The following is a 27,032-nucleotide window of genomic DNA, read 5'->3' as shown; positions in this document are numbered from 1 at the left end:
ACGTCGACAGGAGAGTTGCGAAGCGCTTCCCTCTTCAGAAATACTATGCTCGTTGAGTATCACGGGCCTTCAATGGACATGTTTTCTTTCCCTTTTTTTTTATATGACGGGATGACATAGGTACGGGAGGGATTGCAGCAAACGATTTGACAACTAAACAGCCATTATGATTTTCCAGGCCGACGGTCTCGAAGCTCAGATTTAACAAGCACATAGAGCGATCGAGACTTCGAGTCTCATTAATAGTGGGAGAATAATATCCATCCACAAACGGGTTTTTCTCAGCGTGCATTGACCGTTGCCTCTCAAACCACAGTATATGTGCTTTTAAACCTCGTCCTATCAAGCGTCGACCTTTGGGGGAAAGCCATTCTGGGTCACCGTATTGTCTTCCTGAAGTGTGCTCTGTTGGATACCCAGTTCAAATCCAACCTTTTTAGTTACTCTAGCCTGCAACTTTGTCTAGATCAATATGCTTCGTCTGACATGTTTGTGTCTCCGACATCCATTGTGAATTTTCGATCTGTAAGCAAGAATTGAGGGTATAATTTACCTTGAATTAGCACGTCATGGTATATACTTCTTCATAGGGTATTTCTTCGTATTTGCTGTGGCTGATTGACCAAGTACAGCCTCAAGGGGTGTTGGTTCGAGGGAGGTAAGGCTGTCAGTGCAAGCTCTCTCTTTACAAGGCTGAAGTCTGTACTTGGACAGCCTTGGCTTGTTTGCCACTTTTGTCCCGAAGTTTGACCGCATGCATCATTCCCTGGTCGTGGCCGACGTGATGCTCAGAATCAGAAGATACTGCACGCAACCAGCGCCGACATGGCCGAAGAAGATCATCGCTCGACAGAGGGCATATATACCGGTCTCCCTCTCGACCCATCCGCGTTCGATAGTGACCCCCGAATCTCTTGGTCGAAACTCGACAACAAGTTCATCCTCGAAACCGACGAGGGCAACGAGTTCGAATGGGACACTGCTCTGAAAAGATGGATACCAGTGGTAGGCAAATTCGCAACATGAGACCTCCGAGAATATATACTGCGCCCTCCATGATTTCCACAACATTCTTGCACTACGGTGTCAGGAACAGATTCTAACCTGCTCCATGTTGTTGTCTTTTCGTTATAGCTGGACCAGTCACTGTTGGACCAACAAGGTGAAATCTACAAGGTTGCAGGTGTCGACGAGGATGCGACAACCACCTCACAGAAGAAAAAACGGAAACAGCCAAACGGCGATGAGGTACGCATGCCCAGGGACCTCACAAACAGACGCTAATCCAGCTGTTATCAGTCCGGCAACAAATCCAAAAAGCCTCGAGTCAATACTGCCGTCTACGTGACTTCGATACCTCTCGATGCCGACCAAGAAGAGATCCAACATGTCTTTTCCAAATGTGGTGTCATCGCAGAAGAGATCGACTCTGGAAAACCACGAATCAAGATGTACGAGGATGACAAGGGCCAATTCAAGGGTGACGCACTCGTGGTCTATTTCAGACCCGAATCAGTCAATCTTGCGGTTCAAATGCTTGACGACACAGATTTCCGATTGGGAACGCAAGGTCCAATGGGCAGGATGAGAGTCCAAGCAGCAGATTTCTCATATAAGAGTCAACAGGATGTCCCCCCAAAAACAAGCAAGAGAGAACAAAAAAAAGTCATCCAAAAAACAGAGAAGATGAAGGCGTATGCTTGCCCCAATCATTTTAATTGGACCCCGAGGCTGATCTAGAGGCAGTAAACTCATGGATTGGGATGACGACGACCCGCAAACACTAAAGGACACAAGCTCCAAGTGGGACAAGGTGGTAATACTGAAGCATATGTTCACGCTCCAAGAGTTAGAGGTAAAGAGTTCTGCGCTAGCGCAGGTGGTGCAGAACTGACCGAAGTCCAGGAGGATCCCGCGGCGATGCTTGAAATCAAAGAAGACATCCGCGAGGAATGTTCGAAGCTGGGCCAAGTCACAAACGTTGTCCTCTTCGACCAGGAAGCTGAAGGTGTTGCAAGTGTCCGTTTCTCGGATGCTCAGGCTGCAGCTGCCTGCGTCCAAGTATGACATTCCGATACTTGTTTGGAGGCCGATGCTAACAGGAGGACAGCGAATGAATGGAAGATGGTTCGATGAGAGACAACTAGAGGCGTTCATTGCAACAGGTCGAGAGAAGTTCAAGAAATCAAGCGACAAGAAGGTCAGCTTTGACGACGAAGACGATGAGGAAGAAGGAGGAGAGGGCGGCAGATTGGACAAGTTTGGCTCGTGGCTGGAAGAGCAAGAGAAAGAAAAGTGACTACAGCTCGTCAACGGCCATTGCTCTCTACGTCAAAGGCCCCGGGTTTGCATTGAACAATAGCACCACACCCCATAGAAAACGGGTTGCTGAGTCCTAGAGCCTCGTCAGGTTTCGACAAGATGGAAGGTTGTACTTGTATAAATTCAATAGTAATTGGAGCAGCGAGGACCGCCTCTTCTACCACGACTCACTATCCTTTTCAGGCCCTGAAGGACCTCTTGATGTTATCCGCACCCTGTCTATTTCTGCCTCTTGGCCTGCGTCCACCAACGTTGTCTTGGGAGGGCCGCTTGCGCTCAACGTCTGCCTCGTCCCCCTCGAAAATGGTCCCGAGCTGACGGTTATTTCGAATGACATTATTTTGTGACACTCTTCCTTCATCTTCTGCGGGACTGTCTCCATTGGCACGCCCCTCTCCTTGCTCCGGCTCATCAGCTTCAGGAATGGGATCGAGTTTCGTGCGCGGAAAGGACTTTCCGCGAAGTTTACCCCTTCTAGGTTGGTCATTCGTCGTCTGATCCTGTGGAGATTGTCCGTTGCTGAGGTTGTCTATTTCCAGTTCCGGGAGCGGAACACCCCCTCCTTTTTCAAGGCTTGCCACGTACTTTTTCCATTTGCGCCGGTCGGACCACCACCCTCGGAAGCTTGAGTATGCCTTCCTTCTAGGTTTGGCGAGGACCATGAGTATTTGGTCTCGACACATCTTTTGCTCCAGAAGCTCGGCAGCGTACGTATCCATCGGTGCCCATTTGGCATCTTCCTTGGGCACGTTCTCCACGTCTTTTAAATCCTTTCCAAGTTTGGCCAGCTTCTTCATGGCGGGTTTTGGGCATTGAGGGCGATCGGGCTTCGGAACTGTTCCTCTGTATTTCTCGGGTGGCTCGTCAGTAAAAAGATTTATCCAATTCTCTTCAGCAACCATCCATTTCTGTTCGCTGTTGTATTCGGAGCGCTCGGGTCTGGAAGGAAGACGGCTCTCCAAAGTCCCAGCACAAACGTTGAGGGGTGCGAAGAAGTCATTCCAAACGTGACGAGCCAAATCCCGATCTCTCTTTTGCTGCCATACCTCCTTCGAGGGCCTAGACGGTAAATGGTCATTCAACGCGTCGGTGCGCATGCCAAACTTCTCGATCTTGGATGCGAAATTGGCTGGTGGAAGATGTACAGCGCATCCTTCTCCCGCCTTGTCCTTTGCGCCCTGAAGATGTAGTTCACTCTCCCCAAGCCGTTCTTTAAACCACTCTCTGCGTTTGTCATAGTCAGCGATCAAATCTTCTAGGGTTGGATGACTGTCTGGCTGTGTGTTGCCTCCATTGCCCGACTTCGGTTTCCCTATCTTGGGCTTTGAGCCCATAGTTCCTTCTCTGCGCCGCTTTGGGTCAGGAGGCCAACGCCCTTCTGGCTCCCACTCCCAGAAATATGTTGTACCAATCGCTCGCCCGGTTTCGTCGACATCGTAAACACCGTAATTAAAGAAATTCTGCATGTAAAAGGTGAATTGATCTTCCGTAGTTCTCCAGACGCGACATGACTTGACATCTAGGTTGAACTCCTGCGGCAGTTGTTTGATCACCTTCAGCCATTGTCAGCGTGCCATTTGGTCAAGGGGGGCTCGTATAGAATTGTACAAAGGCCAGGGTGTCTCAGAAAGTCTACCATTCACCTAGGAATGATATTCCCAATGGAGAGAAAATTTGGAAGGAAATAGCATGGGGAACAATCAACGACATACCTCCCGCTTGATAACATTACCCCGACATCTCTTGTTTCGTGCAGATTCCATTCAAACGGCAGTTGCTCCAGAGGAGCTCTCGGGTCGGGGGATTCACCCATCTTACGTTGACGAATAGTTTCATAGCCTTTGTACTGACTGTTCAGGCCCTTGCGTCCACGCTCCGCAACAAGATGCCACCTTAGGCTCACCAACACAGTATGTCTTCTGAATTATCCTGCCGGCCCCGGCATTATTGCAATAGTCACGGTAGTGTGCTAGAGCTGCTATGGCATCCCGTGGACAGCTATGCGTCGGTGCGGGAAGTGAGGGATCGAATGTGCGGGTCAATTTGCGAGGAGCATCTGAAGGACCAATCAAGACAGATCCCCTGGATGTTGAGGAGGCCTGGGTGGAAGTTGACAATGTGGTATGCGATGATGACGACGAAGACGATTGTGAGGAAGTCTGTGACAAGAACGAACTGCCTCGAAAAATATGCGTCACTGTTCCATGTACCTCAACATTAAGAGTCCCTGGCTGTGTGAGAGTTTCGGTGAAGTAAGAGATCACTGCTGACACTGATGTAGTGTGGGCTGGTCTGGAAGTGGTCATGAAGGAAGTTGAACTTTGGACTACAGCCCTCGAAGCTGTAGGATCCAACCCTGGTTCCGATGATACTAAAGGAGTATTCGTTGACGTCTTGGTCATAGACATACTCACTGCAGGCGACGCATAAGGTCCAACTGTAGGGCTAGGGACAGAAGTGTCACTAGGAATCGTCAATAGCCCCGACGGTATTGTTGGCCCAGGACCAAGAGTCGGAGGAGCAGGAAGAGGAAATTCCAGTGGTAAAGTTTCCTGGGAATCTGGCACTGACCCTGGGGCAGGTACAGGGACAGGGACAGGTGCAGGGGCTGGTAATAACCGGTACGGGTTCCCCAGAAGGGATAGCTGGAACCGCCGGCAGGCCTGGTATCCCTGGAGCTGCCGGAATCCCTGGTAGGGCTCCTACTCCCACGACTCCTGGAACACTGGGGGCCCCTGGAATCCCTGGTGCCCCTGGCATGGACACCGGTACCGGCACTGGTAACGGTGGCGGATGGGTTCCCCCGAGCACACCTCCAGCAACATTGCCAGCTGCATCGACAGCTTGGCCAGCAAGCCCAGCTCCACCTTTCACAATACCACCAGCAGCATTAGCTGCGCCGCCAACAATACCTCCAGCAGCGTTCGCCGCACCGCCAACAATATTGCCCACCGCATCAAACGGGTTTGGTACGCTGAGACCACCATGCGACACCTTCCCGCCGGGCTGAACCGGCTGAACTGGCGGAACGACGGGCACAGGATAAGCGGCCGCAGGAGGTGCAGGCACTACTAAACCCGGCTGAACGATGGGTGGAGGACTGGCGGCTGGAGTAGGCGCAAGTTGTACCGGAGCTAGCTGAAGGGTGGGGGGAGGAAGAGAGGCCGCTGTAGACGCAGGCCCTACCGGAGCTGATATGATCTGAGTCACTGTGATTGGCGGTTGAGTGACCGTTGCGGCTAGCAATGATGTGTACCGATTGGTGATTATGGTTTCTATCGTCAGTAATGAGGTGATAACAGTGGCCCCTTGTGCGAAGCAGGAGGGGTACGTTGTGCAGACAGCGACCAGCAGAACATTGTAGACAATCCAAGGTAATTTCATGGCAGCAACCTAAGCAGGAAGAACCTCGTCAAGTTGACTAAGGACGATGAGGCGTCCAAGTCCTGATATGAAGAATTGCCAGGAGAGGTCGCAATGTCTCTCTGGTGCAGGGATGCTGCAGCCTTTTATATTGAGGGAGATTCCTGTGCATGATGTAGACTTTGGTTGAAGCACCAAGGAGAACGTCCTCGTCAACAGATCGAATTTGTGGCATCAACCCAGGCTTGCGCTAACCAGATGTCCTTTGAGGGACAACAACCCAGGGAAAAGTGTGAGAAGCTTTGGTGCTCAAGAGTCTTACCAACAGAGACAGTGATGCTCGTAAGGCGCTATCTGTGGGAGCTGCGATAATCTTTGGCTCAATTTGTTTAGCACGAGTGTTAGCCTGCGGATGAGCGCAGTTTTGGCACTTGGCAGCGTGAGCGGTTGACTTTCGAAACAGCTGGTCGAGCTGCCTTATGACCAGAGGCTACCAGAGGACATACCGCTCTGTCAACGCGCATCCGCTCGTTCAGCGTGTAACACAGGCCGGACAAGGCATAGGAGCTCAGGACCTTGGGAACGAGACAGCTGTGGGCGAAGAGAGAGGAGGTTTGGCGGCGAGGCCAAGTCGGTCCCAAACGGGATGGCAGTGAGGCAGGTCCTCACACAAGACTGGCAGCCTCGTCCCTCAGCCTTGCCCAACACAACATGTCTCCACTACCCGATCCTGAACTTCTCTGAAATGTTCATTCGGTTTAGTGTCTGACACTCTCTTGTGCGCCCAGCAGCAGCGAGAACTGTCTTGGGACCGATGTGAAGTGTTGTGTACAAGAGCACGGGTAGCAAGGCAGGGTCTGAAAATTAGGGATCGGTGGTTTGGTTGGAAACGCAGCACAACTCTTTGCTGATGGAAGGAAATGTAGGAAGGAGGAAAACAACGATGACTTACTGTGCAAGGTTATCTGATACATGTGCCAGGTTGAAAATAGAATGATACACACTTGAGGCCATAGAAGCTAGAGAGTTATCCGCGACGAAAGAGGTTGTCTTCTGAATTGGATCGGGGCAGCAACAACGGCGGGCAGTAGCAGGGGTGCCGCATTCTTGCAGTCCGACCTAACCCCCAAGGACGCAGATCTTATCACGAGATAAAATAACAACGAAAGAAGCCAAAAACTGTGGGCAACTGATCTTCATCAGTCATGAAGCTCACATGGAAGGGAAGATAGAACGTAGTGCCATTGTTGGATAAGATGTCAAGGCGTCCTCTGGCGCCGATATCGATATCGACGGTGGACGCCGCGATGACAAACGTGCCACAAGAGTACAGGCAGCTGATGAGGACGCATAATTGATTTCTTGCACCCTGAAGCTGGTAGTCGCTGAGTATGTAGTCTCGCGATCGTGACCGAGAAACACGCAGGACACTGCAAGTTCGCTGACCCAAGCGAAAAAGAGGACGACTTCTCACTGACAAACGGAGACCGAGAAGCGCCGACGAGGATATGTTGGTATTCAGTGGGTGTGCGCTCGAACATGTACAATTTATGAATCACCATACCACCTCAAAACGCCATTGATGCTGATCATTGGGTATCTCATTGCTGACAGAAGGTGTACGGCATGATAGTTTCATTGGAGAGCTTGTGCTTCGTCCTCACTTGAATTCGTCAAACTGAGGTAGGCGGTCCAGGCGATTCCCACAGTGCTCACAAAGGGGATCTGGAATTGCAGGGGCATGACGCGGAAGTTGAGGATCTGTACGGCAGGCCAGAGGATATAGTTCGCCCTCAGCGTGGGTAGATAGATGTCCTTGAACTTGGTCATAACCTCTTTCCTTCCACCTCCTTCTGCCACCGTCATGAAAGTGAAGAAGCAGCAAAGACCGAAAGGTGCAAATATCAACTGGTCCATAGCAACTCTCTTCAGTGCCGGAAGTGTGCCGCTTTTGGGGGTGATAGGAAACCACTTGGTCAGTCGACCAAACCAAAGAAATTGGATTGGGGCCATCAAGAACCCGTATGACATGAATCGAGTCAGGCGTTCGAAATCGAAAGACTGAGGCCCATTGCTTCGAGGGGGAAGACCAGGCGACAGCCTTGCAGGCTTTTCGTTCAAATCTTCGAGTTCGACACCGGAGGAGATCAGGTATCTCGAATCGGTCGTGGTCGGTAACATGGCTTGCCTTGTTCGAACTGCGGTTATTGATTGAGCCACCGTGTCTGCAATGCCTCCAAGAATCTGTTTGACCTTCAGCTATCATCCAACTGTTGCAGGTTCATCCACATACCGCGTTCGTGATCATTGTGGTTAGGACAGGCTTCTGAGCATAGTAGGAGTTAAATTTGGCGACGAGTCGGGCGGCCATTGCTAACTCGACGAGGAAAAGAATGGTGTGTAATAATGGCTGTTTAGAAGATAGCAAGTCAGCTTTACCAAGAGGGAAACAGAACTGTCAAGTGCAGAATCAAAAAGAGGTTGACGTACGATTCGGCCATATATATAAGTACTGTTCAACCACGCCAACGACTTTCGTCTCGAGATGTCCAGCATGGTGGAGAGAGGGAAATTAATGAGGAGGGAAGAGATCGAACAGAAGGGGAGTCTTGGATATTGTGGAAAGATGAGGTCAACGAAGGGAAGTGAGGGACGTCTGTGACGACAGTGTCTTTAAACTGGGGCGCAGGCTGCAGTGGACCAAGTACCAGGCGTTGAATTCGATGCGATGGTGTCGGAAGAGCGCAGCCAACTTTAAGGAGAGGGTGTCTTGTACTACTGGAAATCAGGGTTCTGGCTATTGCCCATCAAAGGTCGTGGATGTATCGTGTCTCTGTGCAAGTAAAGGAAAAGATGAGGTTGGTGGTGACAGGTGCGCAGCAAGAGGTTAGTGAGGCCTCGGGCCAGACCTGCAGGAGAGGCTCACCAGGAGGTGGTGGCAGGCATGGCAAGCGATGCCTAGAAAGCCTGAGAGCCTCGACACGCCGAGAGCCTGTTCGACGGAGTGTCGGAGGTCCGCATGACCATCTCACCCACCCTTCAGCGCCGAACCCAAATTCCATGAAAGCCGATTTAATTCAAACCTGGGATTGGATAGAAGGCAGTAGTAGAAAGTGGTTTCATTGCAGTCGCAGATGTGTTTCCCATCTACTTGGACAAGAGTACCTGCTCTGCGTATATATCAAGCCGGCGGGTAGTGGCAAAGACAACAGCACGAGTCCTCCCGCCATGACAGACCTGCACGTTAACCTACCAGCCAGATTTCATCTGATCTCTGAACAGATAGTGATTCAAATCATTCACATGGTGCCACTTCTCGGCGAAAATAGCAAATGCTGCAAACCACATGCAGGGCCTTAAACAAGCGAGCGATAAATGGCTGAGATGCTGCTTGCTAACACCACCCCAAGCTGAGGATTAAGCAGCCTGTGAGCAGCCTGTGACGTCGGTTGCCGATACCCCAAAGCGCCTGTGTTTTTTCCATCACCCCACCAGTTCCGTTGTATTGAGCCCAACCCGAGTTGACCCCTCCGACAATTCCCAATAAGTTCACAAGTGCTTCAGTTTTCTGTTCAGAGCCCGTAGCTCAATAAAGATTTTCTTCTCGCTCTCTATCTCTCTTCGATTTTCACATTGAGCCACGCTTCCTTCTGTTGCATTTTTATCCCGGCCCAAGTCCAAAATGTCTCTCTCCAACAAGCTCGCCATCACTGACATCGACCTCAAGGATAAGCGCGTTTTGATCCGAGTATGTTTAGTTCCCATGACCGTCGTGTTTGCACTGATTGTGTTTAGGTCGACTTCAATGTCCCGCTTGATGCCGATAGAAAGGTCACCAACAATCAGAGAATAGTCGGTGCTCTACCTACCATCAAATACGCCATTGAACATGGAGCCAAAGCCGTCATCCTCATGTCCCACCTCGGTCGTCCGGACGGCAAGAAGAATCCCAAATATAGTCTGAAGCCTGTCGTCCCCGAGCTCGAGAAGCTTTTGGGCAAGAGCGTCATATTCACCGACGACTGCGTTGGTCCTGAGGTTGAGGAGGTTGTCCACAAAGCCAGCGGCGGCCAAGTTATTTTGCTCGAGAACCTGCGTTTCCACATCGAGGAAGAAGGGAGTGCTAAAGACAAGGATGGCAACAAAGTTAAAGCCGACAAGGACGATGTTGCCAAGTTCCGGAAGGGTCTGACAGCGTTGGGTGATGTGTATATCAACGACGCCTTCGGCACTGCTCACCGAGCTCACAGCTCAATGGTCGGAGTAGAGCTACCTAACAAAGCATCTGGCTTTTTGATGAAGAAAGAACTCGACTATTTTGCTCAAGCTCTCGAGAAACCCAAGCGGCCATTCCTTGCCATACTCGGTGGTGCAAAGGTCTCAGACAAGATCCAGTTGATCGACAATTTGCTTGGCAAGGTCAACATCCTGATCATTTGCGGCGGTATGGCATTCACGTTCAAGAAGACCCTGGAGGGCGTCAAGATCGGTAACAGCTTATTCGATCAAGCCGGAAGTGAAAAATGCGCCGAGCTGGTGGAAAAGGCCAAAAAGAACAACGTCAAGATCGTCTTGCCTTGCGACTACATCACGGCCGACAAATTCGATAAGGATGCAAACACCGGCACCGCGACAGACGCCGAAGGCATTCCAGATGGATGGATGGGTCTTGACTGTGGCGAAAAGAGCATCGAATTGTATAAGGAAGCCATCGATGAGGCCCAGACGATCCTGTGGAATGGACCTCCGGGAGTTTTTGAGTTCGAAAAGTTCGCCAACGGCACTAAACAGACCTTGGATGCTTGCGTGAGTGCAGCCCAGGCCGGGAAAATTGTCATCATTGGTGGAGGTGACACAGCAACTGTCGCCGCGAAGTATGGAGTGGAGGACAAACTGAGCCACGTATCAACCGGCGGTGGTGCGAGCTTGGAATTGCTGGAGGGCAAAGCTCTACCAGGTGTGGTTGCCCTGTCGAGTAAGTAATCTACATGCTCCACGACCGACAGGCGCACGATTGATGGGTATCGAAGCAAGCGAAACTGCGAGACCAAACCTCTGAGGGGCAAAGAAAAAACACGACAGTCCATTGTTGTATGATAGTTTTCTCCACCCACGAACTGCTAGAAGGAAGCATGCCGTATCTTTAACCATTGATGCCTTGAGTCCATGATACCAGAACGCCATGCAATGCGCTGATCTCGCATAACGTGCTCTATTTGCTCGATTCGACTTTCTTCAACTCCTCTCTGTGTGGAAAAGGGTCAGCCTCGGGGATGTTGCAGTGGAAATTGTCGGACATTGGCTGGAACCTACTTCAACTGCTTGCTGAAATCTTCGTTCTCATCATCGTCATCCCAGCTCTCTTCCCATAGATGTGTAGTTCCACCAGGTACTTCTGCGTCTTCTTGTGACCAGTCTGTTCGAAATGATGTCAACATAATCCCCTTCTATTGTGCCTCGTTTGTCTGCGCTTCCATACCTTCAACTGGAAAATCTTCAAACTCATCGTCTTCCTCGAGCATGGCTGGGGGCGGATTCGCGGCTGTCTTGGATGCTTGGGCTGGATCAACTTCGGTCTTCTGCGTAGGTTGCATTTTGGTCGTTGGTGGGTTAGAGCCAGACGACGACATTGTGGTGTGTGAGTGAACGCAGGCAGCGGACGCAATGCGTAACGTGGTCTAGTAGCGAACAGCAAAGGATCAAAACGCAGGCAAGGATTCCCCTTTGTTAGACTGGATGTGGCTCTTTTCTTCAGCAAGTTCGGGCGTGTGTGAGGTGCGGCGTGGGTGGTTATTCGGGTTTGTAACGAATGAGGGAATGCGTGAGATGCTTGTGGGCCGTGGCAAGATGGTGTTTGAGACTGGCCTCTCAGCCTCCAAGCTACTTCAAATGCCAGTTTAGCCAGTCACGCCTGTGATTAGCCAGTTTAGACATCCGTTGTGGGCTCGGATAGACAGGACGCTAGTGACAAAAACAAGCCTCCAATACGCACAAAAGAGGCACAAATGTAGCATGGCATGCGATGCCGCAGCACGGGCATAACACAATAACTCCACAGATGCTGCCTGATGTTCGTCATCATTGATCCTTTGGAGGGCAAACGGCTCAATTTACACCACACGTTTACAAAGTACATGCCATTGGGCCTTTTCACCAGCACGCTGGGGCCGGAACAGAAATAAGCTCGCCTCTTGTTCGCGGGCTGGAACTTCCTTGGACGTTCCTTTATCTCTAGTTGTCCTCACTTCTCTTGACAGATTCACGTCTACAGAAATATTTGGGTCAACAGTTACTTTGAAATCCTTCATAACTTCAGTATGATGTGTTAAGATATCGCCCTGTTTTAGATTGCCTTGTGTTTCTCGGAGCTTTGTTGGCTGGGCCAGACTGAGGCTTGCAACAGTCTCCTCCCTTCCCGCTGTTTCAGCCCTTGCTACATTCAACATGCACAGAGTCGGACGATGGTTCGATCGCGGCCGTGGCGGGCTCAATGCTTCAACACACAGCCTCGACTCGCTCGAGGAGTCTCAAAATCTAGAGACGGCCATGCGAGCCGTAGACCGAGTCATGGACGACGACATCGAGGGCGCTGAAGCAGGCCTCGCCGACGGCAACTCTTCGTTCCACAAACTTGCCAAAGGCACACTGGCCTTTATGAAGGCTGCCTTGGGATTCGAGCAAGAATTCATGAAGGAAGCCTCGGAAACCCTCTATGAGGCCGAATCCAGTGCTTCAACCAGCCACGCAAGGGCCCAGCACGACTCGCGCGCTTTCCAATCCACCATCTATGAGAGAGGTTCAGAGTTTGCATTGTGCCAGGCAGAGGCCCAGATCATGTCTGCTGTGGTTGGTGTGCTCAATGAAAGTCTGACCGAGTCTCTGCGAGGGTTCTATAAACTCCGCAAAGCATATATTACCCTTGACAGCCTTGTGCAAATGGAAATCAACTTCAACCGCAATCGGCAGAACAGCAATCTGGCAGTCTCAAGAGACCAGTCGACCGAAAGTTTGCCCTCGCCCATCTCTGGGAAGTCGACCCCATTGACCTCAGAACCCCATCCTCATCACCAAGTCCAACCTGCTCAACCATCTGCTCTGAGGAATGCCGAACCCGTTGATGCGACGCCAGACAGTGTTTCCGATGACGAATTCCACGAAGCAGATGAGACCAACGCAGTCACAGACAAGTACATCGGCAACATGGAGGTAGACGTGGAATCGGACCACGCCACGGAACTGGAACTGGAAATTGAGAAAATAGATGAACACCTTCCAGAAGAAGCCTTGAGCCGATCGACAACAGTGACACTAGGCTTGCTCACGGAAGGGCCTGAGTCAGAGGTATTCAGCAACTCCCTAGACGTCTTCATCCACTCGGGTACCAATCTCATGTCAGGCTTATTGGCGCTTCTCATCTCCATCATTCCGCCAGCGTTCAGCAAACTCCTCTATATCGTCGGTTTCCGCGGGGATCGAGAACGAGGCATCCGAATGCTGTGGCAGGCTAGTAAATTTCCAAACATAAATGGCGGGATGGCGAGTTTAATTTTGTTTGGTTGGTACAACGGGCTGGTTAGCTTTTGCGATATTGTTGCAGACGCGGATCCCTCTAAGCCAGACGACGTCGAGGCATACCCCACAAAACGCCTGGAGACACTCCTGGTCGAGATGCGGAGAAGGTATCCCAACAGCAAACTTTGGGTCGTGGAGGAAGCAAGAACAGAGGCCTCGAAACGAAACCTCGACCAAGCCTTGGCCATTCTCGCGAACCCCGGCAAGAGTCAACTGAAGCAGATCGAAGCGCTGCACATGTTTGAAAAGAGTTTGAGCGCCATGCACGCCCACAGATACCAATTGTGTGCGGACTCTATATTGGCGTGCGTGGACCTCAACGCGTGGTCTCGCGCTTTGTATTACTACATTGCCGGGGCCGCCCACCTTTGCTTCTACCGCCATGACAAAACGCTGTCCAGCAGTGACAGGGAAAAGCATGCCAAGCTCGCCGAAGAAATGTTTAAAACAGCTCCAACAAAGGTCGGGAAGAAAAAGATGATGGGTAGGCAGCTGCCATTCGACATCTTCGTCGTACGGAAGATCTCGAAATGGGAGGAGCGAGCATCTCGGTGGAGCTGCGATTTCGTCGACGCTATCGGGGTCAGTCCACTCGATGAGATGATCTTGCTGTGGAATGGTTTCAAGAAAATGGACGAGCCGCTGCTGCAGAAGTCCTTGGACAATCTTGAATGGTCTGAAAACACACCCAACTGGAGCAAGGAAGATGTCGATGAGTACGCGATCCTCGACATCCTAAGGGCTGTCATCTTCAGGAATCTCCGCTGGCATGAGGAATCAAAGAGCTTGTTGAAAAGAAAATTGTTGACTCAAGGTGCTCATGAGTTCAGGGGTTCGAATAAAGACGACTGGATGGCTCCAACAGCACATCATGAGATGGCAGTCAATCTGTGGATGCAGAGGACAGCGTACACTCAGCAACATGGAGCCACATTCATTCGAGATCCCAAGGAGGAGACACCTCCGGTTGATCTTACTCATGATGCAAAACTGGTTCAAGAAGCAAAACACCACCTAGAAAAGGCGAAAGGATGGGAGAAGTACGAGCTCGACGCCCGACTTGGTCTGAAAATCACGGCTGCTCTCAATGCTGTGAAGAAATGGGAACAAAAACACCCTCATGTATTACGATAGTGCATTCGATATCGTCCGGACCGTGGTTGGTGCTGAATCATCAACGATACTCGCCTGTCGAGGTGGGTCACGACCGGCAAAGTCATGTCTGTGCAATCAATCGTCCCTATTCGCGGCTTGGGTTCGTCATTTCGCCTGCCTTGGGAGCTTCAGGCGGAGAAAATGAGTCCCTTCCAGCGGTGTCTCATAATACGCGGGAATATTCTCGAAACCGAAGTTGCGGTACATACCCAACGCGGTGGTCATGCTAGGCAGGGTGTCCAGCCTCACTTCATCATATCCAAGCTTCTCAGCTATAGCGATAATATCGGAGGCCAGGGCTTTACCGACCCCAGTCCCTCGCCCTGCTGGCGTGACATAGAGGCGCTTCATCTCGCAGACCTTGCCTCCCAGGCCAGCAGAGGGAAGAGGCCGCAGCCCAACACATCCGATTGCCACCCCAGCCTCATTCCGAGCCAAGAGCAGTTCTCCTTGCGGAGGGGAATACTTTCCCGGCATTCCGGCCATTTCGTTGTCAAAGTTTTGGAAAGATAAGTCGAAGCCCAAAGACTCGGCATAGGCGTAAAAGAGGGAGATGGTATCTGTCAAGTCGCGTGGAAGCCGGACGGGCGTTATGGAAAAGCTGGCTATTTCTCTAGCCATTTTGGAATACGGCGAAGTGGTATATCTCCGGCCAAAGAACGAGATACACACAGGGTCAATCGAATGGCATTTCACCCGGCCAAGCAGCAAAATGGGATGCAAAGTCTCTGGCTCAAAAGCAATTGCTTTTTGTCGTCCTGGTATTTGGTGCAGGGAGTTTCTATGAGTCAAGGGTGGGACATCCAAGGCCCCGGGGCGGTGAGAAGCCCTCCGAACCCGGGTTCATCCTCTTGTCTTTGCCTCTGTACCTCTCCACCCTGGTGCCACCAGGTGCATCGTTCCACCTGACCATGAGAGGTTTGAAATCCGGGTATCTCTCAAAGTATTGTGTTTCTTAGAACGAGAGATGGGTGGTAGTCGAGAAAGAATTTTCTGCTTCACGTGCCTCAGCGCGAATGGTACCCCGGCTTCGTGGAGAAAAAATCTTTAGCATGGACAGGGGTAACTTATTTTTTTTCCCTCTTCGTCAGCGGATTCTTTACAAGTAGGTATCTAGCGTGAGCGAGAAACATTGCTTCCAGATGTCACAGGCATTCTTAGCGAAGGGTATTGCTTCTGACGGCCCTGATGCCTGAAGGTGGATACGTTAAGGTTGCTGCATCCGACGAAGCTTTGGGGGAGGAGCCCAGCAAAGGCCCAGCAAGCAATGTCGAGCGACATCGGATCAAGTAGGACCAGCCGCCCAGCCCCTGCACTCCACCGCTTAAAGAGTCAAGAGGCGGAAGAGGAGGGGCAAGAGGGGGGCTTCGATAAGGTGCGTGGATAGGATTTGGGCCCTGGTAATTAGAACTGAAAGCTGCAGGTCGTTCGTCATTATTGCTTCTGCAGGTGGTGCAGATTCGCCAGAGTCACCTGCTCCCGGAGCTACTGGTCAAAAGCCCGTACCTGTAGCTTACCTGTCACGCTTGGAGACCCCTGACATGCCTCGGAACTGTGTGCCACCCCCGATTCCTCGCCGGTGGCGCACTGTTGGCCCCGCCGTTCGAGGTGTCCTGAGTGCCTGACTCCCTTGAGTCTCCATCCCCAGTCCCCACCATACTTCACTTCTATAAAGTAACGAGTATCAACAAGCTCTCCCTTATCGAACCAATGAATGCGCGTACTTTCATTTACGAATTTTGTCAACACCAACTTGACAAACAGCTTGTCGATACGACATGTTCGAGACTCACCTCTCTCCTCAGGGTTCAGATAAACTAGGGCAGAATCATCGTCCTACTAGCTTCACCTGCAACATGGATGTGCAAAGGCCTTGTCGTCACCGTTCGAATTGACGTACTGATGGAGATTTTTTTTCTCCTGCCAAGGTGATGAGCTGCAGTTGTAGACTACAGAAAACGCTCAAATCAGGCTGAGCGGGAACTTCCTGTAGACTCACCCTGCTGGCCGTTATATTGTGGCCATTTTTCTTTCACCCACTTCCACTCTTGCTTCTACTTCCAACCCAAGCTTTTCCTCAAATCCCCATTTTACTCTACTTGCTTGCTGGTCTCTGCCGTTTGAACCCTCAACCTGACAACATGACCAATCTTCCCTCCGAGCCTGAATTTGAGCAAGCGTACCATGAACTCGTTTCCAGTCTGGAGAATTCGTCGCTCTTTGAGAAGAACCCAGAGTACAAGACAGCCCTCAAGGTCTGCTCCATCCCTGAACGCATAATACAATTTCGAGTGGTGTGGGAAGACGACAAGGGCGATCTCCAAGTGAACCGGGGATACCGTGTACAGTTCAACTCCGCACTTGGTCCTTACAAAGGCGGCCTCCGATTTCATCCTACCGTGAACCTTTCGGTCCTGAAGTTTTTGGGGTTCGAGCAGATCTTCAAAAATGCCCTCACGGGTTTGAACATGGGAGGTGGGAAAGGTGGCTCGGATTTCGATCCCAAGGGCAAATCAGACAATGAGATCCGCAGGTTCTGCGCGTCTTTCATGAGCGAGCTTGGAAAGCACATTGGTGCCGACATCGATGTTCCTGGTATGCCCCACGCGACCACTTGGTACATTCGGTAGGCTGACCATGTGCACAGCGGGCGACATCGGTGTATCCGGACGAGAAATCGGCTGGCTATTTGGGCAATACAAGAAACAGACCAAGACGTGGGAAGGCGTTCTGACTGGAAAAGGAGGCAAGTTTACAATGTAGCTTCCTGACAAGACACAATTTCTGACAAGTTGCAGGCACTTGGGGCGGCTCTCTCATCCGACCAGAGGCCACAGGTTATGGTGTTGTCTATGTGAGACATCCTTCATCCTAGCGAGTTGCGTTGGACTGACCGAACCAGTATGTTGAGCACATGATCAAGTATGCCTCTGGTGGCACCGAGTCGTTCGCAGGCAAAAGAGTCGCCATCTCCGGCTCCGGCAATGTAGCGCAATATGCTGCCCTGAAAGTGATTGAGCTAGGTGGGACTGTCGTCTCCCTCAGTGACAGCAGAGGAGCCATCATCGCCACCACGCCACAGGGCATCGACCCAGAGATGATTGAAATCATTGCGAAACTCAAGGTCGACCGGAAACAGCTGTCCGAGGTCGCCGAGACCTCCGCATTCAGCAGCAAGGTCAAATACATCGACGGTGCGCGACCGTGGTTGCACGTGGGACAAGTCGATGTGGCCCTTCCTTCGGCGACGCAAAACGAAGTATCTGGTGAGGAGGCTGAGGGTCTCATCGCAGCCGGATGCAAATTTGTGGCCGAAGGCAGCAACATGGGCTGCACAAAGGCTGCGATCGACGCGTTTGAGGCTCAGAGGAACTTCAAAAAGGAGAAGTGGGTGTGGTATGCCCCCGGAAAAGCTGCCAATGCAGGTGGTGTGGCGGTCTCAGGTCTCGAAATGGCCCAGAACTCTGCACGCATCAAGTGGACGGCGGAAGAGGTGGACGAGAAGCTCAAGTCCATCATGAAGAACTGCTTCGAGAACGGCCTGCAGACTGCCAAGACGTATGTTACACCAAAGGAGGACGAATTCCCCAGCTTGATGGCTGGCAGCAACATCGCTGGATTTACTAAGGTCGCGGCAGCGATGAGAGACCAAGGCGACTGGTGGTAGACGACGGGCGAGGATTTAGAAAGACCAAACTAACGATGTGATTTGAGATGTGGTTGTACTCCGGGATGGCTACTGGAGTTCGGCGTATCTACCGAGTTTATACCTATGTACGAAATGAAACGAACAAGACCACACGAGGATTAGAATGCATTCAACCTTCTTCCAATCGCTCTATGATTCAAGTAGAGGATCAAAATTTGCCCTGCGGTCTGTCTTGGCCTTCAACCAAGCATCGATTGCTTTGCTGAACTGTGTAGCAATCAAAGTGTTTGTTCGTATGTACAACGCCCTGATCAGTACTGGAGTGCTTCGGTGTGATCTCTGCGAGAATTGATATGCTGGGAGCGAGCCACTCAGTCAACCCATCAGGAAAGGACGGGCTTAAGGAATTGTGGCTATCCGCGAAGTAGGAGCAACATACTCGGAGGTTGGAAAGTGTGATTATTTGCCGCATTCCAGATGAATTGCTGTGTGTCGTGGAGCACGAGAGCATGGAGTATTTAAATTTAGTATTTTAATCTTTTCCGTTATCCTCATTTTGGGATTCCACAAACCCCGGTCCGTCATGGAGGCCGACCCGAATGGCAAGGAAGATCTTACGCCCCCTTTCATGGCATGGATAGTTATGTAAGCCAATGCCTTTCCATGGGGAGAAATACACACAAAAGTGGTTGGGCTTCAGGCTTATTATCAAGCATGTATCCTCATAGAGGCGATACTCGCGCCACCCAGGCGCTGATTAAGAATTCGCTTAGATAAGCTTGCTGGTTGTAAAAAGATCACTGTACTCGGTACATAGCTTCGCTTTGTAGCGCACGTGGCTAGTCATGAGGAGATTGTGCGAGGGAACAGGGCAGGAAGCAATCGAGAATTCCTTGGATTGATCTGAGACTCAGCAAAGTCGTATTCATTCTATTGTATCTGCAAGGCTTAACACCTGATGGGCATATGCTTAAATTTATAGAGTGTCTTTTGGTCAGAAATGCTGCGTGTCTTGGGTACGTAGCTCCACAAATGTTTTCTAGCTATATAATATTTTGTTTCGCATTTGTTCTCAACAATCAAACAAGTGATTCCTCGATGGTCTAGTGGTCATGAGTAAGTCAATCACATCTGAGCAACTAGCAATTGCAACATCAGCTAACATTCAAACAGTTTCCGCTTGTCATCACCAGATAACGAGCGCGGGAGACCAGGGTTCGATTCCCTGTCGGGGAGTTTTCTTTTTGCGCTGAGATGGATTTCTTTTTTTGGTGGGCTTCTTCTCAACGCCTGTCTCAGTCAGTCTTTGGTCAGTTTCCGTTTGGTTTCCTACTAAACTCCCTGATTTCAGCGACCAAGGCTTCTCGACTTCTCTGCCATATTTCTTTTTGGTATCAGGGTGTCACGAATCGTGCTACGAAAGGTGTCACAACACATAGGGCTTCATTGATAAGTGGGTGGTATCGAGACGGGTGTCGAACAGACCCTGTACAGGACGAGTCTATGCGTCTCCGCGACAACTGATCGATATCCATTACGAATGGTTATGAACGTGAGAGAAGTTGACTACGGAGCAATACTACAAATGTAATGCTCCCACAAAGTGCTTCCTTTGCAAAGTGTCCCTCAGCCGAATGCGAGGAAATGTGACAATGTTCGGCCTCACTGACACCCTCGCGTGCTCTGAAGCGAAGTGATTCAAAAGAGCATCAGCGTGCTCAAGGTGAGCCGAGGGCGTAAGGCAGCATCACACTAGTCCAGGAGAGGAGTGAGCAGCGCGTAACTTGCACGCGTAGACCATGTAAACCGTGAACACCTTGGCACCCGGACGCCGTTCCGTTCTTTCGTGCCCCACAACAATGTTCCTTTAACAGATGCGACTCAGACAAACAGCTGCAGCCATGCTCAATCTCTACACCGAGACAGCGTTCCAGGTGACTTCGGCGACCCCAGACTCAGTGATACGCCTCCAAGTTCCGAGAAAGAATGGCTCGTTCGAGAAACCCAAATCTGCTTCCACCCGCTCTGAGAATACCAGGGCCTGGAGCAAAGATCAACACTCCTATGCCTCCCATATCCTAGCCTCGCAAGGTTCGATATATTTCCGCGCGTCAAAAACATATCCGCGGTCGTTCTACTGGAAGGTGGTAAACAATGGAAGGGTATTGCTCGTGCAGTGCGCGGATTTTGCAAGAAGCGAGGGCGATGTCAACGAGGCCTACTTTACCGTCCGGTTTGAGTTCCAGGATCCGATCATCCCTCGAGGCGTTACCTTTGCAGACCTAGAGAGTCTCGACGAGATCAGCGCCTTTGTTTGCACCGACAAAAACGAGATCTTCAACCTGCGCCTGCCAACGAGTGCCTTCCGCGACCCGCGTATTCTGCAAAGCGAAAACCTCACTCAGTGGTGCCAGCCACTCGAAAGCTCCGCCCTAGGCATCGATACAGTCTATCGCATACATGCCCATACTCCTTTGGTTGTGGTAATATCCTTTGCTAGCGGAAGGTTACAGCGGTTGAAGAGACGGTCTGTACAGGACGGCTGGGAACAGGATAACTACGACGACCGGTCATGGGGCGCATCAATCCGAGGGCTCGTCAGTCGCCGGGGTTATCATGCGATCGAGTTTGGTTCAATCCAGCTGGACTCAAGAACAGCCCAGACTATGGCCATTTCAGCAGATGGTGATCTCCTCTTCACAGTGTGCCTCAACCACACGTTGAGAATTTGGAACCTCAACAATGGGAGAATTGTTGCTACGAAAGACCTGGTGGGCATGACACGGGATCCCAACGACAGAACCCATTTGAGCCCAGCAGAAGATGCCCTCTTGCAAGTGTTCAGAGAAGACGAAGCGCAGAAGTTTCCCACCGTGTTGACTTACAGTCCCCAAGAGGGAGGGCAGTTCAAATTCTGGGATATCAAGGGGAGCCTCACAGACAACCTTATCGTTGACGACAGATATCCAGGAACAAGACTAAGCGCCCCAGACCCGGATCCGTTGGGAAACACTGTCTGGTCCATGATCGGATTCAAGCTCGATCCTGGCACCGATCGCAGGTCTACTCAGCTCTGGGTGCTCTGGCGGAATCACAACTACCACCAGCTTTACAACTGTCAACTGGAATTGGGCAGCTTGGCGAGCTCATGGAAGTCAAACTGGGTCAAATGTAACGCAAGAGTGTCCACGAAGACTGTACCTCCAGAGTTTGTCAGAGGTGACCAGCAAGATCCGTCTTCCAAGTGGTTGGATTTCTTCTTCCGTCCCGGTCGCTACTCAGAGGCTTCCCTTGACACGGCGTTATCGATATATGAGGATGCGACTTCGACAAAGTTGACCGCTTCGCAGAAGGAAGCTCCTCTGAGACAGCGAATGTGTACCACTGTAGCGGCCAACATTTCACTTCGGAAGTATGGTGACTCAGAGATGGACTTTGACCGGTTCTGTATCGACACCGATACACAATGGCGCAATTTCTACAGGATTGTGGAAAATGTCAACGACGACCGCAATGCTCCACTAGCCCTGGCCTACGATGCTTTCAGCGAGATGGTGTGGATTACCATGGCAGACAAGTGCTGTGCTATTCGAGAATGCAGCAAGTTTGAACTACTCCAGCAGAACGCATTCAGCGACATACAAGATCTTGAGGACACTACTGCTCGATTATGGCCCCATCGGAAAGTCAGCACTGACGACGGAGAACCCTTCCTTGACCTGGCCATCCTCATCTCTGCGGCGCGGACGTTCAGGGAATCGCTTTCTTCCGATCTTGCTAAAGATCTTGTGGATGCGATCGAAGAAGACATATCGATTGGCGCTGATTATGTGACTCCGACACGAATGTTGAACATTTATGATAGTACAGGATTTGGTGATGCCATATCGAACGAAACCTTTGAAAGACTCCAGTCTGATCTCTCTCCGATGGGCGGCATCTCTGGTCTGAACAACGAGCTTTTCCTTGGGGTATTGGAGCTGTTTGCGCTTAAGAGCAGGAGAGCGAAAAGTGCCTTGAGAAATACCCTTTTTGGGAATCTTCTCTTGTCTGCTGGTGTGCTCGACTTCTTCTCCTCCCAGAAACAAGTGCTCATGGATCTTCTTGCTCTGGCGGTTTTTGTGGAAGGCGAATTGAGTCAAGAGGAGGCGAAATCGACGATATTTGACGCGTCGGAACTACATGAACAGATCGCACCCCTTCTCCGGCTGTGCAACCGCAATCTGTGGCTGGCATCGCACTCACGCTTGGTCCCATTAGAGATACTTGGCACTGATGGACACCCAAATGCCTCCCGCCGAGGCTCTGATGTCGTGACTGCTAACAAGAGACAGGTTACCATAATGGAGGACACATTAAGCAAAGCTGTTCGACCACAGCCTGCGGTTGAGAAACCATTGATGTATCTGATCACAGACCAGTTGTTGGAGATTGATGACTGGGCTTCTGGAAAAGATACACTGGATCCAGAAGAAGGTGCAGTCTACCTTCAATGCGATCTGCTTGTACAAGGCCAACTCGACCTTGCCACAGAATTTTTACAGTACCAGCCTTCGACATCCTGGTCAAGCTACGTGAAAGGACGGTTGGCTACTGCGAATGGCGAGCACGATGTGGCAGCACATTACTTTCAAAAAGCATCATATGGCCTAGCATGCGGGAAAGCGGTTGGAAACCTGGTTGCCCTTTCAGCAGGTCTCCTGTCAGCGATAGAAGCCGAGTGTTTCAACAACGGCCTGCCCGTCTACTTGCATCATATCACAACAATTTTTGAGTCTGCGAAAGCTTACAACGAAGCAGCTCGGTTTGCTCATCTGACGTTAGAATCGCTGCACGCCGGGCAGGAGCCGACCCCAAATTTCCGTACCGAAGTCTTGTCCAGATTGATCACCGCAGAGCTCAAGCTATCCAGATTCGATCGCGCCTACAACGCCGTGGTTCAGCTGCCTGACGAAGCATTGCAGCGATCGTCAGTAACGTCCCTGATCAACTCGATATTGAGTTCAAGTGGATCTGTCTTCGGGCCCGAAGGCGTAGTACGGACCATTCGATCTCTCCCCTGGGCCATGTATCCTCAGCTTACCCGACACATGGAGTCACACCTTGTATCCCTTGCAAAATCTCAGATGGCATCCAGCCTGGCTCCAGGCAATGGCAAAGTCGACTACCTCAGCGTCATGCACGCTCTACGCATCTCCCAACACGACTATCGTGGTGCTGTTACAGTCCTTTACGACCGACTGAAATTAATCCGCAAATCTGGTCGGGCTCGACATGATCCAAAGGCCACAGCATTGAGACACGTCTTGCTTGCTCTCATCAATCTTATGGCGTGCATGGCACCGGACGAGGCGTATATTCTTGCGGAAACCGAGGATAGCACGGCGGCGAATCGGAGCCAGACGAGCGCAGAAGATATCAATGTACAAAATGACGAACAGATGATGAAGATGAGCAAGCGACGGCGCGTGATTATCACTCTGGAAGACTTGCGCAAAGAATATCAGGCGATACTGGATAGGTGTAGTCGCATTGAGCGTGGCGATTTCGATTTTGAAATCGACGGGGACGAGAGTGAAGACGACAGCGAGGAGGTCATGGCAGACCAGAGTCAATCGAGATTGAATCTATCGAAAGCATCTTTGAGAAACGGGACCAGTAATGGAGGGGACGCCATGGAATTTTGAATGTCCCGGGGTCCATGTTCTACAGTCGGAAAAGTTCGAGCGGTGGTGTTGACTGAACGGAGTTCAAAGGCCATCCACATGTGTCTTTGTGAGATGTACTACTACTGGGATTAAAAGAGAGGAATAGCACTTCAATCGAGCTTGATAAAAGAACTGGTGGTTCATTTTGCGGGGAAAAGGCGCCCCTTGGTCGTCTGTCGATTGCTGCTATGGATGGGCCTAAGATATCAATCAAGACGGATTCTCGGATCCAATTCAATGTAATGACATGAGTATTTCATCGCCCCCACTGACTGCTTTTCTGCTTGTTCTCTCGTAAGATTCCAACCAAGCAAGAAGATGGGATGTGGAGGAAGATGGCCAGATGTCATACATGAATGAATGATGCGACGATGCGACTGCATATTCGAAAGGACAATAGACAGACAGACAGACACACGCACGCACACGCACTGGAATTTTTATGATTAGAAGCCTGGGACGCAGGGCTCTACGTACCTAACAAGAATGCGGATTTCCTCGACGTCGCGGGCGATGAACGGGACAACCCGCTGCTGCTTTTACCTCCAAGTGGTCTCTCTATCCGACGGGGGAACACTCAAGCTTGCTGCTGCCCACGTCTATCCTGCGCATGCAGAACAAGGAGTAGAGGACATGCATGCATGGCTGCCGGTAAGTCCCCAGTAGCAAGGAAAGGCGGGCGCAAAAAAAAAAAAAAAAAACAGCCCGTGACTGACTGACCTGGTGTAAACCCCACAAGAGACATCTCGCTTGCCATCATTCAATCCTCTTCAATTTCTCCTTCCTCACTTCCTGAATGCACACCGCTGGGCTCCGGGACTTGCAGCATCTCACTGTCTTTGTCTTTTTTGACCGACGATGAAGGTTCGGGTGTCTTGCTCTTCCCCTTGTCACGAGACCGTGACCGTCTCTCTCGACGGTTCCGCTTTGCACTACGTCGTCCACTTTCGATGCTGTCCTCACTTCCGTCCCTTCTCCGTCGTCGATCGCTGCCCGTAATGCTTCTTGCTTCTTCACCATAGTTGAGTTCGTCTCTGCTGCTGCGCGGTTCGGCACGTGTGCGATAGATACGCTCTCGTTCTTCTTCTCTCTCGCGCCGCTCACGCTCGTAAGCACTCATGCGTCGAGTTGGAGGCGATCTGTCGCGATCAAGGCGACCGTGTCTCTCATCGCGTTCTCTTCTTTCGCGAGTGTGTGAGGGTGGTGGGCTGAACCCGCTCGCCTTTCTGTATTGTTTCTCCCGAGCCGCCTGGGCTTTGCGGCGATCTGCTTCGTAAGCATCAGGCTCGGGGGTTTTCGAGAGTCGGCCGTATCTGGTCTCGCCACGGTGACCGTTACGGTGCTCTCGATCATCGCCTCGTCTCGAATGCCGTCGTTCTCGGTCCTTGTCAGCGTCTTCCTCCTTTTCCTTCAGCCGCTTGACCACCTTTTCGAAGGCAGACTTCCTTAGTTCTTCACTCTCAACGGCATGATACTCATCTGTCTTCTCCACTCGTGATTTGACATCCTCCCAAGAGTCAGAAATACGGATCGGAGGTTCTAGATGCTTGATTCTGGAGCGCAGCGCATCCACAGCACGACGCTGATGGCGGTCGGCAGCGTGCCTTTCGTCCTCGCTTCTGCGCACCACCTTGTCATGTAGACGTTGGAAAATGAGCTGCAGGGCGTCTCGATCGATATTGGCTGTTCGTCGATCAGCAAGCATGACATCAAGAAACTCGTCGAAGGAAGTTCTAGGTGTGACTTCATATCGTTTGTCCTACACGTAGTTAGCAGCGGTGGCGCAGATAGAAAGGCTCTCTGCAGCGTACCTCAAGCACATCGTACACATCGTTCCTCCTCCCCCGCAAAGCCCTTTCTTCCTCCTCAACCATGTCCCAGAACAGATCCAAAGGCGTTGAGCCGGCTTGACCCAACATTGCAACATACCTTGGGTCGTCTTCGATTTCGGGTAGTATAGTCATCCACTTGGTGCCCGCCTTGATCTTGCCTTGACTTCGCAAGGTTTGGAGTAGTTCCACGAATCTATCGCGGTTTTGTCTTTCGCGTCTTGCTTTGCTGGCTTTTTGCTGCTGACGTGCATCATTGAAAGTCCTTTCGAGAGATTTGATATGGTTCTCAAAGGCCGTCAAAACATCTGACTTACTCAGAAGCTTGAATTTCTCATCCGACTGTATCCTCTCATTCGACTGTAGCATCTCCTGGGCTTGCGCCCATCGGGTGTAGGGTTCCAAGTCGAGGGCTTTGAGAATGGCAACCAGATCATCCAGGGCTGATTTGCGAGTGGCGGCTTCCTGCTCGATATGCTGTTTCTTAAGCTCGATAATGTATTCTTCGAAAAGTTGCTTACGCTCATCCTCATTGTCAGTGGATCGGAACACGGTCTCCCCCTCGATGATGGGCCGGATAGTTTTCCATCGACTGTAGTGCTTGATCTCGGGGTGTGTTCTCAACATGTTACCGAAATCTGCGCGTAGCTTAGCCAGCCTTTCTTTGGCCTTTTCCCGTTCTTGTTGCCGAACCTCGACCGCATATTTCTCGAAAGCAGCCTTCCTGTCCTTGGGGTCTTTCAAGGCTCTATACTGAGGGTCTTTGATAGTCGCGCGCATCGTCTGCTCCCAAGTCCAATCGGGCTGGACATTTGATCGTCGCAATAGTTTCATAAATGCAGCTTCCGCCTCTTCAAAGCTGGAATAATCCGGCACTACTTCTTTTGTGATGGCTGGCACCGAGAGCGCGCTCTCTGGTCGAGGTTTCGCATCGTAGGGCGTGTGGTCGTCTCGTTCGCGGTAGGATGCAAGTGCAGTAGATCCACCGGCGACAAAGGCAGGGGGTTGCTGAGTTGGCTTCGGAGGGAGCTGGACAGAATTCAGAGCATCTCGATACTGTTGCGGCATCTCCCATACAGTCTGCTTGGTCTCGGAATTGGAGTAATACTTCCGGCCTTCGGGGGTGGTGTATTCTTTCCATGGCTGGGTAGACAGCGCTTTTTCCAGCGGCGTCATCATTTCGATGGGTTTGGTCCATTTCGTCTCCTTTGTAACGGTGTGGTAGTAGTAAGTGCGGCCGTCGGGGGCACGCGCCTCTCGCCACTGTCCTGGTGTGGGTGGAAGACCGTTCATTTTCGCGCCTCAAGTGTGATGATCCGTCATGTAATAAAATACAGTGGCAATGTTAGTAAGGAGCGACAGGGCCAACCTGGACATTGGCAGTGGGAAGAAGAGCTGTGATTATTATGTGTTATTGGGAAACGGGAGGGAGTT

General features: G+C 51.1%; 12 protein-coding genes and 1 non-coding gene across 13 annotated transcripts; 7 read left to right on the top strand and 6 right to left on the bottom strand.

Moving 5' to 3' along the window:
* Positions 1–825: 825 nt before the first annotated feature.
* On the top strand, positions 826–2,299 carry Z517_05739 (uncharacterized protein; the record flags this gene model as incomplete). Its single annotated transcript, XM_013431065.1, has 6 exons — positions 826–1,005; positions 1,135–1,248; positions 1,300–1,694; positions 1,747–1,855; positions 1,906–2,061; positions 2,111–2,299. The coding sequence occupies 6 exons, from the start codon at positions 826–828 to the stop codon at positions 2,297–2,299; spliced, it is 1,143 nt and encodes a 380-aa protein (XP_013286519.1).
* A 202-nt stretch (positions 2,300–2,501) lies between these two features.
* Positions 2,502–4,135, bottom strand: Z517_05738 (uncharacterized protein; the record flags this gene model as incomplete). The annotated part of the gene is made up of 2 exons (XM_013431064.1): positions 2,502–3,875; positions 4,055–4,135. The coding sequence occupies 2 exons, from the start codon at positions 4,133–4,135 to the stop codon at positions 2,502–2,504; spliced, it is 1,455 nt and encodes a 484-aa protein (XP_013286518.1).
* A 167-nt stretch (positions 4,136–4,302) lies between these two features.
* Z517_05737 (uncharacterized protein) lies at positions 4,303–4,752 on the top strand (the record flags this gene model as incomplete). The annotated part of the gene is made up of 2 exons (XM_013431063.1): positions 4,303–4,528; positions 4,604–4,752. 2 exons carry the CDS (start codon positions 4,303–4,305, stop codon positions 4,750–4,752), a joined length of 375 nt encoding a protein of 124 aa, XP_013286517.1.
* Positions 4,753–4,785: 33 nt separating this feature from the next.
* On the bottom strand, positions 4,786–5,706 carry Z517_05736 (uncharacterized protein; the record flags this gene model as incomplete). The annotated part of the gene is made up of 1 exon (XM_013431062.1): positions 4,786–5,706. The coding sequence occupies one exon, from the start codon at positions 5,704–5,706 to the stop codon at positions 4,786–4,788; it is 921 nt and encodes a 306-aa protein (XP_013286516.1).
* Positions 5,707–7,320: 1,614 nt separating this feature from the next.
* On the bottom strand, positions 7,321–8,241 carry Z517_05735 (uncharacterized protein; the record flags this gene model as incomplete). The annotated part of the gene is made up of 3 exons (XM_013431061.1): positions 7,321–7,929; positions 7,979–8,095; positions 8,176–8,241. The coding sequence occupies 3 exons, from the start codon at positions 8,239–8,241 to the stop codon at positions 7,321–7,323; spliced, it is 792 nt and encodes a 263-aa protein (XP_013286515.1).
* Positions 8,242–9,367: 1,126 nt separating this feature from the next.
* Positions 9,368–10,668, top strand: Z517_05734 (phosphoglycerate kinase; the record flags this gene model as incomplete). Its single annotated transcript, XM_013431060.1, has 2 exons — positions 9,368–9,433; positions 9,481–10,668. 2 exons carry the CDS (start codon positions 9,368–9,370, stop codon positions 10,666–10,668), a joined length of 1,254 nt encoding a protein of 417 aa, XP_013286514.1.
* A 326-nt stretch (positions 10,669–10,994) lies between these two features.
* Z517_05733 (uncharacterized protein) lies at positions 10,995–11,315 on the bottom strand (the record flags this gene model as incomplete). The annotated part of the gene is made up of 2 exons (XM_013431059.1): positions 10,995–11,101; positions 11,165–11,315. The coding sequence occupies 2 exons, from the start codon at positions 11,313–11,315 to the stop codon at positions 10,995–10,997; spliced, it is 258 nt and encodes an 85-aa protein (XP_013286513.1).
* Positions 11,316–12,129: 814 nt separating this feature from the next.
* On the top strand, positions 12,130–14,391 carry Z517_05732 (uncharacterized protein; the record flags this gene model as incomplete). Its single annotated transcript, XM_013431058.1, has 1 exon — positions 12,130–14,391. The coding sequence occupies one exon, from the start codon at positions 12,130–12,132 to the stop codon at positions 14,389–14,391; it is 2,262 nt and encodes a 753-aa protein (XP_013286512.1).
* Positions 14,392–14,517: 126 nt separating this feature from the next.
* Positions 14,518–15,033, bottom strand: Z517_05731 (uncharacterized protein; the record flags this gene model as incomplete). The annotated part of the gene is made up of 1 exon (XM_013431057.1): positions 14,518–15,033. One exon carries the CDS (start codon positions 15,031–15,033, stop codon positions 14,518–14,520), a length of 516 nt encoding a protein of 171 aa, XP_013286511.1.
* A 1,520-nt stretch (positions 15,034–16,553) lies between these two features.
* On the top strand, positions 16,554–18,079 carry Z517_05730 (NADP-specific glutamate dehydrogenase; the record flags this gene model as incomplete). Its single annotated transcript, XM_013431056.1, has 4 exons — positions 16,554–17,007; positions 17,060–17,071; positions 17,211–17,266; positions 17,315–18,079. The coding sequence occupies 4 exons, from the start codon at positions 16,554–16,556 to the stop codon at positions 18,077–18,079; spliced, it is 1,287 nt and encodes a 428-aa protein (XP_013286510.1).
* Positions 18,080–19,153: 1,074 nt separating this feature from the next.
* On the top strand, positions 19,154–19,297 carry Z517_05729. Its single transcript has one exon. It is a non-coding gene; the product is annotated as a tRNA-Val (tRNA).
* A 665-nt stretch (positions 19,298–19,962) lies between these two features.
* On the top strand, positions 19,963–23,748 carry Z517_05728 (uncharacterized protein; the record flags this gene model as incomplete). The annotated part of the gene is made up of 1 exon (XM_013431055.1): positions 19,963–23,748. The coding sequence occupies one exon, from the start codon at positions 19,963–19,965 to the stop codon at positions 23,746–23,748; it is 3,786 nt and encodes a 1,261-aa protein (XP_013286509.1).
* A 781-nt stretch (positions 23,749–24,529) lies between these two features.
* Positions 24,530–26,891, bottom strand: Z517_05727 (uncharacterized protein; the record flags this gene model as incomplete). The annotated part of the gene is made up of 2 exons (XM_013431054.1): positions 24,530–25,528; positions 25,581–26,891. The coding sequence occupies 2 exons, from the start codon at positions 26,889–26,891 to the stop codon at positions 24,530–24,532; spliced, it is 2,310 nt and encodes a 769-aa protein (XP_013286508.1).
* Positions 26,892–27,032: the final 141 nt, after the last annotated feature.

The sequence above is a fragment of the Fonsecaea pedrosoi genome, assembly GCF_000835455.1.
Source record: "Fonsecaea pedrosoi CBS 271.37 unplaced genomic scaffold supercont1.3, whole genome shotgun sequence".
Classification (NCBI taxonomy): Eukaryota; Fungi; Ascomycota; class Eurotiomycetes; order Chaetothyriales; family Herpotrichiellaceae; genus Fonsecaea; species Fonsecaea pedrosoi.
The sequence above is the reverse complement of the archived record's forward strand: the minus strand, read 5'-3'. Positions and strand labels throughout refer to the sequence as shown.